Here is a 17,637-nt window from a genome sequence, read left to right on the forward strand (position 1 = left end):
GATGAGATGTAAAACCTAGTCCTCATCTTCTCTATATGTAGGGGGATGTAAGTGATCCAGTGGGCACCATCCAAAGATCGGCAGAGGAGTTCTCCTCAAACAGACATCACAGGGCAGCGTGGTGGCTCAGTGGTTAGCACTGCTGCCTCACAGTGCCAGGGACCCAGGTTCAATTCCAGCCTCAGGCAACTATCTGTGTGGAGTTTGCCCGCTCTCCCTGTGTCTGTGCGGGTTTGCTCCGGTTTCCTCCCACAGTCCAAAGATGTGCACTTCAGGTGGGTTGGCCATGCTAAATTGCCCAATAGTGTTCTGGGATGGGTGGGTTAGCCCCTGGAAAATGTAGGGGTACCAGAATGGTGTGGGGGTGTGGAGTCTGGGTGACATGCACTTTCGAGGGTCGGTATGGACCTGTTGGGCCGAGTGGCCTGATTACACACTAGGGATTCTACAATGATTACAATGAAATAAATTAATTGGTCACAATAGTCTCAACCATGGGATCTTCTCATGGTACAGATTGACTAGGATTTGTGCTCATATGTCTGAGAAGGCACCTTCTCATTCTTGAGAGTGTGACCAGTTGGGCCTCAGCGGACTCTCTTGGGGGTAGAGAATGATCTCTGGGATTTGCGGATGTGTGGTTATATTTCCCCCTTGGTCTTCAGTTGACTTGGTACCATCCCCAAGCGTCCACTGTATAACTTGGGCAGGAGCGGCGACCGATTCACACAATGTGAAGCCAGCACTGTTACAACAGGGTGAGTGTGCCGCCTTGTCAAATAAATTGGTGCCAACCCCTGACTTTTGTGATCTTAAGTTAATTGTAATATGTGGAGTGTGGCACTGTTGCAGTTGTGGGGAGGGGCTATGGGTAGCACACATGCTCAAAAATAACAAGTAACCAGGCCTGAGGCCTTATGAGTAATGCATAGCAACCGTAATAGGCAGCCATGTTGATTTGATTGATCTGCCATGAACAGCCCTTTTATAAATGAGATCAGGCTTTCACTGCACTCACCTGGGATTAAGCTTCCAAGACTGTTAAATTCTGGAACACTATCCCTGAACATCTCTGGCTCAGCGCACTCTCTCCTCCTCGGTTCATTCGAGTTCAAGCGATTGGTTGTGTATCCTCACGTGTCTCATATTTTATATTCCTGCGAAGCATCTGGAGATCTTCATTTTATGTTAAAGATAATATATGATGCCTGGTACTGTTGAGAATGATGAGGACATGTTTCAGACTAGGTTTGTGCTGCTTTTGGGGGTGGAAGAGGAGGCAGTGATCTCCTACCAGTAATACCAGAGACAGAAACGGTTTCCCCTGCTTGGTCAATGCTGATTAGATTCCCTACAGTGTGGGAAGAGGCCCTTCGGCCCAACCAGTCCACATCGACCCTCCAAAGAGTAATCCACCCAGACCCACTTCCCTCTGACTAATGCACCTGACACTACGGGCAATTTAGCACGGCCAATTCACCTGACCTGCACATCTTTGGATTGTGGGAGGAAACGGGAACACCTGCAGGAAACCCTGACAGACACAGGGAGAATTTGCAAACTCCACACAGACAGTCATCTGAGGCTGGAATCGACCCTGGGACCCTGGTGCTGTGAGGCAGCAGTGCTAACCACTGAGCCACCATACCGCCCATTAGAGGTGGGCTTTTTTGAGGTCCAGGGTAAATGGAGTTAAAGGCCACTTGAGCCTCATTTTGACAGGATGGTGGAATGGGTTTGAGCGGCTGAATGGCCTCCTGATCCAATAGCATGGCACTAAAGCTGCTCAGTTACAATCCAGATGCCTTATCGCATTGGCATGGAGAGCTGAAAGCCCTTCTCCTCCTCAAGGAGTGAATCTGGCGATTGATGACAATTGAGTTGTGTGGGGGTTGACCGGAAAGGCAAGACTTGGAAATGCTCAGAACGCAGGAAGAGGCTGTCAGTCCGCTGAGTTTGCGTTGGTTCCTTCAGAAAGTTGACCTCTTGTTTCCCTCGCCCTGATAACTGGGCCTGTGCCCCTTGCACATATTTGCTCGATGATGTTTGTATGTGCTATTTATTATCTTATGCCGACAAGGAAGTAAGGCAGTTTGTGATTTGTGCTGATTAATGTAACTGCCTGGAGGGAGTAATGAGATTTAATCATCGTGAAGTAATTATCCTTCATAAACTGGCAGATTTGTACAGTCTGGCAGGGCATCGTGGTGATTTGTTTTTTTCCCGTTTCTCGTCTTTTCCCGTGCGTCTTGGCTTGATTAGAGTATAAAGCTTTGCAGTGCTAAGGGTCCAAAACACAAATCCAAGACTCTGAATCAAAGCTGTTGGCTTGGATAAGAAACCGGGGCTTGGGGCAAGGTCACGAGCCCGGGCACTGGTGGTGTTGCAGGGAGGTGCCAGGCAACCCATTGCCTGTGAATATCCAGCACCCAATCCCCACCCATTCACCCAGCCACCTCCAAAGGCAGCAGTAGTTCTCCCACACCACGGCCGGACCTAAAGGACCGATGTCATTGATATTGTAAACCCTCTGTAGATTTAGTGGTGAGATACTTTGCCTGCGCTGTAGGATTGGTGACTCTAGGGGAGCAGTCAGCCCCACACCTTCCCGTTTTAACAAAACCAGTGCTGACTTGAGCCGAAGGGAAACCAATTCAGTCAAAAGCCCTCATGCTTCTCTCTAAAGGTAAGGTAAAGCTGTCAGGGAGGACAGTCTTAGCAAAGTGCCCACGTTGCGACTCCCACCTGAGCAATTTTGAACCAGTGATACAGAAGACGTTGTTTTCTTTTGAGGTTGGCTTTGGGCTGTCTTGTGTGCTGCCTCTCCCCCAAGCCTTTCCTTCCTTCTGGTTTTTGTCTCACCGTGATTTACGATTTGTCGACACTGCGCAATCTCCCCGTCGGACCTCACTTGGACAGCGAGTGTTGCAGGACTGGCTTTCTGAAGCACGTCTCTGTCCCAATTTAATGTTGCTTCTCACCAGGTTCATTGAGAGTGCACTGAGCTAGATTGCAAAATGTGTGAATGGGACTCAGCCTTCTCCCTATCCTCTCCACAAGCTGTAACCACACAGATTCGAGAATGTGTGGGCTTGCAACTGAAGAGACTTCCAATGTATCATCAACAGCTTGGCAAGTAACTAGCTGTGAAAAGTAGCCACCATGTTAGTGGCCAGTCAATATGTAGCCATCAACTTGGAAACAATAGTCATTTATTCTAGTCAGATCAACAGCTAAACAAATGGATAGTAATTAGTGGTTAGGTGTGACAAGAGACTTTGAACAGCTAATAATTTGATAATTAAGCAAAATCAATAATTATTTGAAATGAATCCTGGTTACTAGTTTGACAAGGTAAAAACAAGGACTGCAGATGCTGGAAACCAGAGTCTAGATTAGAGTGGTGCTGGAAAAGCACAGCAGGACAGGCAGCTGCTCCTCGGATGCTGCCTAAACTGCTGTGCTGTACTAGTTAGACAATGCTAGTAATGATGCAGTCAATCAGGTTAATAACAAGTTCCTACCTGACCTGACTGACGGTTGCATTGCTGCCTATGTACTGATATATAATGCCGTCAGGTTAGTAACATGGAAAACAAAAGATTCCAAGATATAGTCAACAAGTTAGCACTTCTAGTAAACAGTAACTAGCTGTGACCAGCAGTAGTTTGGATTGCAAGCTCTGCTCAGATATGCCATGTCAATGGCAGCATCCTTATAGCAGCCCTGCACAAGAGCAAAAAGAGGCCATTCAGCCCCTCAAGCTTGTTCCACTGTCATTGGTTCCATATCGTCTTACCTAACAAAAAGCTGTTTTTGACAGCTTGTATCATGCTTTGTCCTCAACAGCAGTTCAGGAGCTCCTCTTTCATGTGAAGACATGCTTCCCCAACATCACCCTGAATGATCTAACTCTAAGGTTATGCCATCACCACCACCTCCATTCTGGTCTGAGCTTCAGCAGAAAATAGTTTCTTTCTCTCAACCCTTCCCTCATCTTATACAGCTCATTTAGATCTCTCTGTTTAGCAGTCAGAGCAATAAAGGTCTTGGCCCATCGCTTTCATCCTCTTTAATTGTAACAAAGTGGATTGATGAGGGCAGAGCAGTAGATGTGATCTGTGTGGACTTTAGTAAGACATTTGACAAGGTTTCCCCATGGGAGACTGGTTAGCAAAGTTAGATCTCATGGAATACAGGGAGAACTAGTCATTTGTTTACAGAACTGGCTGAATGGTAGAAGACAGAGTGGTGGTGGAGGGTAGTTTTTCAGACTGGAGGCCTGTGACCAGTGGAGTGCCACAAAGATTGGTGCTGGGTCCACTACTTTTTGTCATTTACGTAAATGATTTGGACGTGAATATAGTAAGTTTGCAGATGACACCAAAATTGGAGGTGTAGATGGACAGCGAAGAAGGCTACCTCCAAGTACAATGGGATCTTGATCAGATGGGCCAGTGGGCTGAGGAGTGGGAGGTAGAGTTTGATTTGATTCCAGTCTTTCAGGGCTTAATAGGGTAGATACCGAGATGATTCCACTCGTGATACAGATCAGAAGCAGAAGTCATCAAAATAAGATGGTCATGAAGAAATCCATGAGGGAATCAAAGGAAAAAAATCAATCCGAGAGGGAAATCTGCAGAGACCTCTTTACTCAGTATGGGGCTCACAACATACTGTGGAGTAATTACATTTAGAGGACAGCTGGACAATCTACCAATGGAGGAGAGAATAGAGGGAGATGCTAATGGAGTAAGAGAGTTACGCAGTGTATTTATAGATCAATTAGCCCAAATGGCTTGTTCTGCTGTTGTATTCTCCACTCAGTTGTCTGCGCATTTGAAAAGCTCTTCTGTCTGATCCGTTCTAATGTAGGATCTGAACCTATCAAAGTAATGATCACGGAGGTTGGGAACCAGACGGACTCGCATCCCATCCTGTGGAACAAGCCGGAAACGTTCCATGTCACCCAGTACACACTGAAATGGAAGCCTGTAAGTAAACCTGCACCCACTGATCATTGACCGTGTTGGAAGAGCCATGATCTCGCACCCTTTCTCTCTGTCTCTCTCTCCCTCCCTCTCTCCCTGTCTCTGTCTCTCATGATCTCAGTTAAAAATCACACAACACCAGGTTATAGTCCAACAGGTTTAACTGGAAGCATCAGGTAGTTAATGAAAGCTACTGCTTCCAAATAAACCTATTGGACTATAACCTGGTGTTGTGTGATTTTTCACTTTGTACACCCCAGTCCAACACCGGCATCTCTTTATCATCTCATGCTCTCTCTCCTTGCCCCCCCCCCCCCCAAGGCAATGGCCCAACATCTTCTCTCTTCCCCACCTCACCCCCACCAACCAACTTGCCCCTTGGCAGGATCCATTGCAACAGCTTTAATAAAAAGCAAGGGCTTTCTCTTCTGCAATCCTGGTCAGTATTTGTCCAACAATCCACATTGCCAAGACCGATCGTCTCTGTGGGAACTTCCTGTGCGCAATGCAACTGCTATCTCATTACTGCAGTTGAAACATTGCCCCCTGAGGCCCTTTGGGGGTTGGGTGAGGGGGGAAGGGGAGCCATTCTGCGATTGTGGCAGACCTATTCCTTTTCTCACCGGCTCAAGAGGAAGCGTGGACTCACCTTCAGAGAAGCGCCGCCGCGTTGCATGGCTGACAGCACTCTGTGGGCCACGGCAGCCATCTTTTTTTTTAACCCGAGTGCCAAACCCCATCCCCGGGGTTCGCTGCCTGAACTATTCGGTTCATGTTGACCGCAGTGGGGATTTGAACTAGCAAACTTCCCAGGGATCCCAGTCGCCCCCATCGCAGCAGGTCCACACAAAACGGGACTCTGGTTGTTGTCTGTGCTCCAAGAGGTAAAAGAGGGCCCTGTGTATCCACTGACCTGTTAACACTACGTACCGTGGTGTGTTGGAGTCCGACAAGCATGCACTCCCTGAGGCCTCGGGTCACATCCGTATTTACTAACCCGTTATACAGTCGGGGACATGGACCTTGCCGTGTTATGTGTATCTAGTTCGGTTCGCCACCCCGACAGACCAAAGAAAATTGAAGTTTTGCACCCGAGCTGAGTTAGTAACCTTGCCCCCTGGCCTCTCTTGCTGAGTCGCCTTGGGAATGGCTTGCCAGGCTTTTGCGAAAGCTTCAAACTGGAGTCCAAAACAATGTTCCATTGCTCAAGTGGTGCTCAGGAAAGCGTGTGTCATTTCCAGCTTTCTCCTGGCACAGAAAGCAGGAGTACAGAAGGCAGCCAAGGGTGTCCTGAGTTTAATGTCAACAATCGCAGGGTTGACATGGAGTTGCTGGCGGGAGTGTGGGGGAGCATGGCTCAAGATGGAATACTGTCTTCAGTTTTGGTCTCCTTTGTATCGGAAAGTGTTGTGAAATTCGAAAGGGTGCAGAAATCATGTACAAGGATGTTGCTGGGTTTGGAGGGTTTGAGCTATAGGGAGAGGCTGAATCGTCTGAGGCTGTTTTCCCTGGAGCAATGGAGGCTGAGGGGTGACCTTATAGAGGTTTATAAAACCATGAGGGGCATGGATAGGATAAATAGATAAGGTCTTTTCCCTGGGGTCGGGGAGTCCAGAACTAGAGGGCATAGGTTTAATGTGAGAGGGGAAGGATGTAAAAGGGACCTAAGGGGAAACTTTATTGTGCAGAGGGTGGTATGTGTATGGAATGAGCTGCCAGAGGAAGTAGTGGAGGCTGGTACAATTACAACATTTAAAAGGCATCTGGATGGGTATATGAATAGAGGAAGGGTTTGGAGGGATGTGGGCCAAGTGCTGGCAGGTGGGACTAGATTGGGTTGGGACATCTGGTCGCCATGGACAGGTTGGACCGAAGGGTCTGTTTCCGTGCTGCACATCTCGTGAATCTATAGGCTTTTGTGGGAGGCAACTGAATCTTCAGACCAGCGCCCCCTGCTCTTGCAAAGGGGACTTAATAGGACTCCTTGGGGCCACGGTGTGTGTGTGTGTGGCTGACCGTGGCAAAGGGCACTGGGAGAGGAGGCGGGGAGGAACACTGATGTTTTACTCTCAAGGAGAAAGGACTTGTGGAGCCAGCAGTATTTACATATATTTAAAAAAAAAGCAAAGACTGGAACCCATCCGTTTAATGTAAAAAAGCTGTCAGTAATTGTACCATCGTTTGGCACTCCCTGCTGGTCATTTAGTTGCAACAGGCCCTCGCCGTTGGAAGCTGAGTTCATTAGCTTCCAAACCGTTTGTGATCTGGCGTAAGACCAATGTCTCAATCCCATCGTGAGGTCAGCTGGGTTTGAAAGCAAAGGTCTCAAGGCCCCCCTTTTTCATCCTTTGTCTGACTCTGCCTGTGCTTTTGTGCAGAAAAACTCCCGGGAGCGATGGAGAGAGGTGACCATTCCAGGCAACATGTACTCCTACACCATCCGGGATCTGAAACCGGGTCTCACCTACGAGGGAGAGCTGATCGGCAGGGTGTGGAATGGCCGCTCAATGGTCACCAACTTTGAGTTCACCACCTCCTACATGACACGTAAGTTGCATCCCCTCTCTCCCTCTCTCCCCCTCCCCCCCCCCCCCCATCCCCGCAGCCCATGGGGTTGCAGGCTCTCCCTCTCTTCAGCCTCCCCCGGGGTGACAGTGGTTATTTCAAACCAAAGTGGTCCCCAGGGCGTTGCGTGTGAATCCGACTGTGGTTTCCCACCCCGCAAGGGTGCCTTTCTTCAGCCCTCCATTTTGATCCCTCCCATCCCTGACCTCTACCTTTTTTTAAAATCCATTCATTGGACGAGGCACCATGTTGGTCAAGCCCATCCCGAATTACCCAGAGGTCATTGCCCTGCATCTGGAGTCACACGTAGGCCAGAATGGGTAAGGACAGCAGTCTCCATCCCCTAAAGGGCATTACTGAACCAGAAGGGTCTGTCCAACAACGGTCGTCATTAAACTCCTAACGGCAGATTTTTATTGAATACAAATTCCACCATCGGATTCGAGCTGCAAAACATTACCTGGGTCTCTGGATTAACAGTTGAGCAATAATACCACTAAGGTCATTGACCTTGACAGGCTGCATCTTGAACAAAAGATGGGAGTGGTGTTCCCTGACTAGGTTTCAAGATTTTCAGCTGAAAATGTGTTGCTGGTTAAAGCACAGCAGGCTAGGCAGCATCCAAGGAATAGGAAATTCGACGTTTCAGGCATAAGCCCTTCATCAGGATTTTCAGATCAATCCCCAGCTTTCTGGATGTGGGCTGGGGTCAGGAGAGTCTCAGATTTCCACACATCTCCCCCTCCTCCTGGCCCCCCCACCACACCCCTCAACATTTTGTAGGAAGCAGTGCTTCCTGACATCAGCCCCGAGAGTACCCTCGTGCTGAGAGATGCCACTTAGGAGGCTGTGGCAAATGCCTGAAGGACCCCTTTCCCACTTGCGCACGCTCTCTCTCTCTCTCTCTCTCTCTTCTCTTCTCTCTCTCTCTGTGCCCCGTTAACCAGAGACCCAAGATGGCAGAGTGCCCCAGGCTGAGATGGAGGGGCGGGGAAGTTGAGCGGAGCTGCAAATGTGGTGTATAAGCAACCATCACCATCCCTGCTTCATTATCCAGACACCCCCCCCATCCACGTCCCCACAAGAAAGAGCTCTCTTGTTAACTGCACTAAAGCCTTTAAATCCTATCCAGTACAGGCGGATCACTCTTCTGGACTGCGGGGAAACAAGAAACAATTGAATTTGACTAAACCAGTTCTTGAGATTTTATCTTTGTCACCAATCTGCTCTCCAGCTTGGGGTGGAGTCTTAACTATTGCTCGACAGTTCACTAACCTGATGCTTCACTCTGTTTGCCCCCCCCCACTGCCCCAATCCTAACAGGGTCTCCAACTGAGGGTGAGACACCACTGCTGCCTGAGGAAGACATCATCAGGGAGTCCTCGACAACAGAATCCATCACCGAGATCACCTCCAGCAGCTTTGTGGTCTCCTGGGTATCTGCCTCCGACACGGTCTCTGGGTTCCGCATCAAGTATGAGCTTAGTGAAGATCAGGCCCAGCCTCAGTACCTTGGTAAGTCCAGAAGACGTAGGAGCAGAATTAGGCCATTTGGCCCATCGAGTCAGCTCCACCATTCAAACCTGGCTGATCTGTTTCTTAATCACATTTTCCTGCCTTCTCCCTGTAACCGCTGATCCGCTGAATAACCAAGAGCCTACTATTTCTGTCTTAAAAGACACTTAATGACTTGGTCTCCACAACCTTCTGTGGCAATGGGTTTCATAGATTAACTATCATTGGGAATAAGAGAAGATGATGTGTTAATGTCATTAGGCTATCAATCCACAAAGTCAGGGCTGCACGGTGGCTCAGTAGTTAGCACTACTGCCTCACGGCGTCAGGGACCCTGGTTTGACTCACAGCCTCAGGCGACTGTCTGTGTGGAATTTACACATCTACCCCGTGTCTGCATGGGTTTCCTCCCACAATCCAAAAAATGTGCAGGTCAGGGGTAAATACAAGGTACGGGAATGGGTCTGGGTAGGTTACTGTTCGGATGGTCGGTGTGGACTTGTTGGGCCGAAGGGCCTGTTTCCACATTGTTGGGAATTTAATCTAATCCTGTGGCTGAAGAAATTCCTCCTCATCTCCATTTTAATGGGTCTTCTCCTCACTCTGAGGCTGTGTCTTCGGGTCTCAATGTCTGCGACTGGTTGAAACAAATACTTCGTTGTCCACTCTATCCAAACCTCTCAGTATCCTGTAAGTTTCAATCAGGTTCCCCCCTCATCCTTCAAAACTCCATCAAGTACAGATCCAGAATCCTCAACCACTCCCCGTATGACAACCGTGGGATCGTTCTTGTAACTTTCCTCGAGACACCTTCCAAGTTCAGCTCGTCCTTCCTCAGATGGCAGGGTGGCTCAGTGGTTAGCACTGCTACTTCACAGCACCAGGGATGTGGGTTCGATTCCAGCCTCGGGCGACTGTCTGTGTGGAGTTTGCACATTCTCCCCGTTTCCCTCTGGGTGCTCCGGTTTCCTCCCACAGTCCAAAGATGTGCAGGTCAGTGAATTGGCCATGCTACATTGCCCCTCAGTGTTAGGCTAGGTGCATTAGGCAGGGGTAAAGGTAGGGGAATGTTTTTGAGTGGGATACTCTTTGTGGGGGGGGGGTTGGTGTGGACATGTTGGGTCGAATAGCCTGTTTCCACTGTATAGAAACCTTCTGTTGATACAGGGATCAAAAACGTCCCACTGTATTTCAAATGCAGTCTGACCAGATCCTTAGCTGAAAATGTGTTGCTGGTTAAAGCACAGCAGGTTAGGCAGCATCCAAGGAATAGGAAATTCGACGTTTCGGGCATAAGCCCTTCATCAGGAATGAGGAGAGGGTGCCAAGCAGGCTAAGATAAAAGGTAGGGAGGAGGGACTTGGGGGAGGGGCGATGGAGATGTGATAGGTGGAAGGAGGTCAAGGTGAGGGTGATAGGCCGGAGTGGGGTGGGGGCGGAGAGGTCAGGAAGAAGATTGCAGGTTAGGGGGGCGGTGCTGAGTTGAGGGAACCGACTGAGACAAGGTTGGGGGAGGGGAAATGAGGAAACTGGAGAAATCCTTGTGGTTGGAGGGTTCCCAGGCGGAAGATGAGGCGCTCCTCCTCCAGCCGTCGTGTTGTCATGTTCTGCCGGTGGAGGAGTCCAAGGACCTGCATGTCCTCGGTGGAGTGGGAGGGAGAGTAACACAGATCCTTACACAGCCTCAGTAGTATATCACCACTCTTGTGTCCTTGTCGTCTGGAAGTGAATGCTAACATTGCGTTTGCCTTCCCCCGTCTTCAGTAACTCTCACCCATTTGTTCAAACTGGGTGAATTAGGCACCTAGAGCAGGTTGTAACTACATCTCCCTGTTGCCCAGCCATTCACCCTGCTCCTTCAGGAGTTACCTTGAGCAGTATTATTCCTCCATACTCTCATGGACCTGGTGTCTGTGGGATGTCCTGCGCTTGTCCTTGCTGCCTTTATTCTCTTGCTGCAGGATAGCAAGGAAGAATATTTAATGGTTGAAATGGTCTCCCTGTGCATCCCTCGGCTCAGGGCCCACCGTGCTAGGCAGGGGCTGTGGTTTGCCGAACCCTTCCACATTCTGCTTCGGCCGATGCAGACTCCAGGCGTGGCGCAGACGTCGGGGTAACGGCTATCCAGTGCCGACTACGAGGTCGAGAGGATTTCGGGCCTTCGTTTAGAGGTTGGGATTTGAACAAATGTCCCACCACTGGGAAAACGAAGGGAAGACCTGCATTTATGTTGCACCTTTCTGAAGCCCATGTTGTCCAGTAAGGTGTTACAGGCTGCCTGAGGCCGCCTGTTGTTTGCCAGTGAGGAAGAGATCTGTGTCCTGTCCGTGTCAGTGTCTGTCCGTGTCAGTGTCTGTGTGCATGTATATCTGTCTGTGTCTCTCTATGTATCTGTCTGTCTAAGCTGTGTGTGTGTGTGTGTGTGTGTGTCTGTGTGTGTGTGTCTGTGTCTCTACGTGTGTGTGTCTCTTGTCTGAGTGTGTGTGTGTGTGAGAGGGATTCTCTTGATTTCCTGATGGTAAGTGAGGATGGACCTTGCCCCTAACCACAGCAAAGTGATGGAGCATAAGGATTTTAAAACTCAGGTTTTTCCACAGTGGGAGCCCTGGATAGGGCATTGAGCATAGGGAGGGGTGGAGTTGTGGAGATTCGGTGTAGGTTAAGTCACTCTAAAGAGTTAATCTGTTGTCTGTGAGCTGATATGTCTGGGAGGCCTCGGGATATTAAGCCTTTATTCCTTTCCCACTTCCAGATGTTCCAAACACAGCCACATCTGTTTCCATTCCTAATCTGCTGCCTGGCCGCAAGTACATCGTGAATGTTTACGAAGTCTCAGAAGATGGAGAGAAGCTGATCCTAACCAGGACGCCCACGACAGGTTGGTGGCCGTGGAGACACCTCTCTGCTGCGTTGTCTAATGGTAGTCAGGAGAACCCATCGTTTCCCGGGATAACTTTCTGCCTTTTCCTCACACAGCTCCTGACAGTCCCACTGAGTACACCGTCGATCACGTCGATGAGACCTCCATCACCATTGAATGGTCCAAGCCTCAGGCCCCAATCACAGGTAGGTCAACCCCAGTGATATCCCAGGGTGCACCTCTCCAGTGAGAAGGGCAGCCCGATCTTAAAAGCAGCTGTCAATTCCTGAACTGTTCCTAGAAGTTCTCCAAATAGCCTGTGTGTGTTTAGGATGGGGGCTGTTGATTCGGGGAGGGGAGGGGAGGGGAATTTACAGCTGGTGACTACTGAGTGCGCTGCCATCTGGTGGTCAATGCCTTGCCACAAGGGGATGAGGAAAGGAGGTAGAACAGAGCGAGGGACTGACAGACGGGAAAGGGCCTTTTCTGAGGGCCTGTCCGTAAAGGGAGTGGTGGAATTGTTAATGTTACAACTGCATTCCCCTCCCCACTCCCTCCCAGGTTACCGTGTGGTGTACACGCCGTCGGTGGAAGGAGCCAGCACTGAGATCATTCTGCCCAGCACCGCAACCCAACTGACCCTGACTGACCTGCTGCCTGGCATCCAGTACAACATCAGCATCTACTCCGTGGAGGAGAGTCAGGAAAGCGTCCCGCTGGTCATCCAGCAGACCACCGATGGCGTCCCTCAAGCAGGTACGGAGCGACAGTCCCACGGCACAAATGGGGGAAGAAGTGCAGAATAGGGATGGTGGGTGGAGCTGCCGTATATTGAGACGCAGGCTTGGTGCTGTCCTGCATCTTCCTGAAGGAAAGGGTTGGGGGCGGCATTTTTTTGGAGATGGGGGGGATGGTAAGTAGCTGGTGGCGAGCAGGGCATCTGCAACGGGCTTGTCCTTGGGAAGCAGGGTTGGAGTATGGGAGACTGGGAGGAATGGGTGAGCATGCGATCTCCATCATGACAGGTATGAGGGATGAATTGTTCATTGGCGAGCGAATTGTCCACATCCTTTCCACTCAAGAGGCCTCGCAAATGGAGTCATCAGCTCAACTCTCTGGGGCTCAGTCAGTCATGAGCTCGCCTGGGGGGAGGTTGAGGGGAGCGAGAGGACCGTGGGTTTGTGCTCCTACCCTAGGCGCCAGATCTGTGTTTCCAGTGTTGGCCTATTGGAGGTGCTGTCATTTCCAGGTGAGAGACTTTAAACCCAGTAACCACCCCCAGCTTACATTCCCATGAATTCCTGAGGACAGTAGCCTGACCAATATTTAGGTTAGATTACTTATTTACAGTGTGGAAACAGGCCCTTCGGCCCAACAAGTCCATACCGACCCTCTGAAGCGCAACCCACCCAGACCCATTCCCCTACGTTTACCCCTTCACCTAATACTACGGGCAATTTAGCATGGCCAATTCACCTAGCCTGCACATCTTTGGACTGTGGGAGGAAACTGGAGGAAACCCATGCAGACACGGGGAGAATGTGCAAACTCCACACATTCAGTCACCCGAGGCGGGAATTGAACCGCCCGTGAATTTGTGGTGACCAGCGCCATTGGAAGCTGATGGTGTGGTCCGTTATTACTGCGCTGTGTGTGTGTGTGTAGCAGCTCACTGTGTTGGCATTCCTGACCCACCCCCCCCCCCCACCCACGCGTTACAACTGGGACTGCTCCAAAAGTGAGGTGCCCTGGGAAGTCATGGGAAGCAGGTTTGACCCCTTCCTGTTGCCAGTTGGCGGCCTTGGTGTGACGGTCTGGGATGTGAACTCCCTGCCTTCCCTTAAGGTCACAAAACCAGGCCTTGAGATTGAGGTGGCCCTCAGCCGGTTAGATAGAGGAAAGAGGCTGGAAAGTCGGGGGCGGTGTGGAGGGAGTGTTTTCACTCAAAACAAAACCCCTACGTGGAGAAAGAGAAAAACCTTTTTTTAAAATTTACATAGCGACTGACCCAACCCTCGTGACATCCCAAGGCTCTCTGCCCCAAAGAAGACCTGTCGAGCTGGGGGCCTCTTTCCCCTCCAGGCAGCAGAGAAAGGGAAGGGGGTAGTTGGTTATACAGAGCGTTGAGCTAACAAACTCATTTCTGAGCAGCCAAAGGATTATGAGGTGCTGTACAAAGAATTTCCCGAGTTAAAACCATCCTTCCGTAGGCCAGGAGACAATCAGGGATGCTTCCCAGGGAGGGGAGAGGAAATGCCAACTTTTTGTCTGGAGACCCCCTTTTTTTTAATTGTCTCGATAGGTACGAGCTGCTTTTGAAGATGACAGCACAGGCCAGATCCCGACAGTCTGACAGCCCAGACTGAAACCTTAAAACAATCTGAGCCTTCTGTTCCCTGATGTAATTGAGATCACCCCTGGACGTGCCTGTTTCACAGCTCCCCTGAGGAACAGGGGGAGGCTAGACCGCAAGAGCAGAGAGAGAGAGAGAGAGCCTGTGGGCTGCATGGAATGCATAGCAAGTCCCTGGGTTTCTGTTCTGTCTCAGTCTGGCTTGTTCTGAGCCTGTATGACCAAATAGGGACAAAATAGGGATTCCTGCTTCTGCCAGCAATTCCCCTTTGTGTGAGGGAAGTCTCACGATTCTGAGATTGTGCTGTCAGACGAATGATTGCTCCGTCAGGCAGGCCGTCTGCAGCCAGGATTCCTTGGGGAAGTGGTTCTGTTTTCTCTGCTGCGAGATAAATTCTGTCTCGTTCTGAAGACAGTGTTTTCTTCACTGAGTGTACTGGACAGAACGAGCTGTCAGAAACATGCAGAAATCCTCTTGTTCCTTTCCTGTGTGTGTGTTTCTCTCTCTCTACCTCTGTCTCTCTCTTGTTCTCTCCCTCTCTCTCTCTCTCTCTCTCACTCTGTCTCCCCCTCTCTCTCTTTCTGTCTGCCTGTCTCTTTTTCTGTCTCTCTCTCTCTCTCTCTCTCTCATTCTGTCTCTCTCTCTCTCTCGCTGTCTGTTTCCCAAAATTCTCGGCGTGTTCAGGAGAGCACGGTCAGTGGTTCTTGGGCAGGTGACCGACCTGCACACAGCAGCATCCCCCCACCAGCGGTGATTGCAGGTGTTGGCTGAGAGGAAGAACATGGGGGCTGCTCAGAAGAGCTGGAGGAGTTGAACATGTGCCCTTTTTAAGCGTGTTGCACTCCCTCAGAACTGCGCCACACGGGCAGCTTACACTGGGGGTTTAAAGTCTCTGGGTTGGGTCTTGAACCTTCCCAATACTTAACTCCAGGGTTGATCGTGCTTCCATTGATCTGGGATTTCTTTATTTTTAACCCCTTTTTTGCATTATTGAGGACAGACTCCCTTAAAGAATCCGCCGCTCCCTCACGAGAGTCTTTGGGGGAAGAGTAAAAAGACTGGGCCACGACCTTTGACCGTAGCTGGGAAAATTTGTCTTGCGTCAAAAGAGGGAATGGTCCTGAGCGTTAATCTCAAGCCACTTCATGAATAAACGTTGACCATGCCATTGGATGGTGTCCAAAGTAGGAGGAACAGGGAGTTCTGATCGCAAGCGTGTTGCTTTCATGACATGGCCTAGTGATTACCTGCCTTACCAGGTTAGCGGTGATAAGGATAGGGGAGATCCCCATTCAAACTGACACCCAAGGTAATGAGTAATCTGAGGGAATTCTTTCCAGGCTTAACCAAAGCGAAGGGGGGGGCAGTGAGGCCTAGGGAGACCCTTTGAGGGTGGAGGGAAAGCACTTGCTCAGTGTTCGGGCTTGGCATTTGTTTGTTCAACACAATCAGGGTGAAGGGAATTATCCTATCTACCTCAGTGAGGAACTGGGAGAAAATGTGATGGAAAAGGGGTGGATTCGCACAGGAGAGCTGAGGATGAGGGGGGGGGAGAGTTCAGAAGGTAGGCCCGGGAGAACAGAATTGGGGTGAACAGAGATTGGAATGGGGAGGGGGAGGGAGAATGGGGAGTGGGGGGGGAGGGAGGGAGGGAGAATGTGGAGGGGGGAGGAGAAGGAGGAACCGGAGATGAGGCTGAATGGGATAAACGTTCCTGGATCTCTCTTCCAGTGGTGTTGGAACCCCCGACCAACCTGCAGTTCAACGGTGTGACAGAGAACAAGATCACCGTCATGTGGACCCCCCCTCGCGCCGTGATCATTGGTTACCGTGTCACCATGCTGCCGTTGGACCGCCCTGACCGCCAAAGCACCGAGCTGCGCCCATCCACCAACTCTGCCCAGTTCACCAGCTTGCTGCCCGGCACCACCTACCTCTTCTCCGTCTACGCCGTGAACAATGAGGTTGAGAGCCAGCCTCTGGTTGGACAGCAGACCACCAGTAAGTGCCAATGGTGCCTGAGCTGGGCCGGAGGGGGGGAGGGGGTGGGGGCCGACTGTGAGATATCAGCCCAGCCTGGGCAGAGCGGTCTTACTCCTTACCACCATGTGGAACTGAGGTGACTGGAAGAAGGATAACCATAAGACCTGGGAGCAGAAGTAGACCATTCAGCCCATCAAGTCAGCTCTGCCATTCAGTTAAGTCCCTGGCTGATTTAATAATCCTCAACTCCATGACCCTGCCTTTTCCCGATAACTCTCACTGATTAAAAATTTAGCATTCTGAGCCTTGAACATACTTAATGGCCCAGACTCTGTCATGAAGAACCGCACAGATTCACCACCCTTTCAGGGAAGAAATGCTGCCTTGTCTCACTCTGAAATGGGTGACCCCCGACAGTGAATTGGGCTAGATTCTCCCACAAGGGGAATCGACCTCTGTGTTTAAGCCCCTCAAGTGCCTCCAAAATGTTCCAATAAGATCGCCTCTCAATCTTTTAAACTCCAGTGAGTACAGACGCAGTCTCCTCGATCTCCTCTCTGAAGAAAATCCCTCTGTATTCAATCTAGTGAACATTCTCTGGACTGCCTCCAGAACTAATATATCCTTCATTGGATAAGGGTGTCGGGGGAACAAAACAGTATTCCAGGTGAGGTCCAGCTCGTGCCTTGTATTGCTTTAGCTTTATACTTTATACTAGCGGCCTTTGAACTGAGGGCCAACCTTCCACTGGCCTCCCCTATCGCCCACTGAGCTTGGATGCTAGCCCCTCGTGGATGATTCACAAACACTCCCAAATCTCTGTGTTCCGTGGCAAAGACGTCCATTTCAGCCCATTTTGGTTGTACTGGCCCTCGTTAAATGTGATCCTTTCCTTGCGGTGTTGCGGTTCCACGTTGCGGCTGTCAGTGTGGATTCCAGTCAGGGAAGGGACGTTGCCTTTAACAGGTGAAGGAGTGCACCACCTGCGCGTCTCACCATCTATAGTCTGTTGTATTCGCTGCTCGCGATGTGGTCCCCTCTACACTGGGGAAACGTAGCGTAGCCTGGGTGACTGCTTTGCGGAGCAGCTTATAGTGTTGTGGCCTCAAGGAAAGACCCTGAGCTTCCAGCTGCTTGTCACTTCAACACCCCACCCCCATTCTCTGGCCAACATCTCTGTCTCAGGCATGCTGCAGTGCTCCAGTGCAAGTTGGAAGAACAACACCTCATTTTCTGCTTGGGGACCCCGCAGCTTTCCAGACTCAACATCGGGTTCAACAATTTTAGGGCTTTAAGCATCTTCTCCCATGTCCCACGCCCACACACCAGGCCGTGTTACCACATAGTCTACTATTACAATGCTAACCCAT

General features: G+C 50.3%; 1 protein-coding gene across 2 annotated transcripts in view; it reads left to right on the forward strand.

Annotated features, from left to right (window-relative positions):
* The window catches only part of LOC132817267 (fibronectin-like), a 94,406-nt gene that overhangs the window by 27,002 nt on the left and 49,767 nt on the right, over positions 1-17,637 (forward strand). For both annotated transcript variants that reach the window (XM_060827643.1, XM_060827644.1), the window contains exons 13-19: positions 4,876-4,994; positions 7,370-7,538; positions 8,880-9,071; positions 11,824-11,949; positions 12,048-12,137; positions 12,493-12,687; positions 16,016-16,285. In XM_060827643.1, the coding sequence (XP_060683626.1) occupies positions 4,876-4,994; positions 7,370-7,538; positions 8,880-9,071; positions 11,824-11,949; positions 12,048-12,137; positions 12,493-12,687; positions 16,016-16,285 (1,161 nt within the window). The remainder of the gene's footprint in view (positions 1-4,875; positions 4,995-7,369; positions 7,539-8,879; positions 9,072-11,823; positions 11,950-12,047; positions 12,138-12,492; positions 12,688-16,015; positions 16,286-17,637) is intronic.

Source organism: Hemiscyllium ocellatum, chromosome 7, assembly GCF_020745735.1.
Source record: "Hemiscyllium ocellatum isolate sHemOce1 chromosome 7, sHemOce1.pat.X.cur, whole genome shotgun sequence".
NCBI lineage: Eukaryota > Metazoa > Chordata > Chondrichthyes > Orectolobiformes > Hemiscylliidae > Hemiscyllium > Hemiscyllium ocellatum.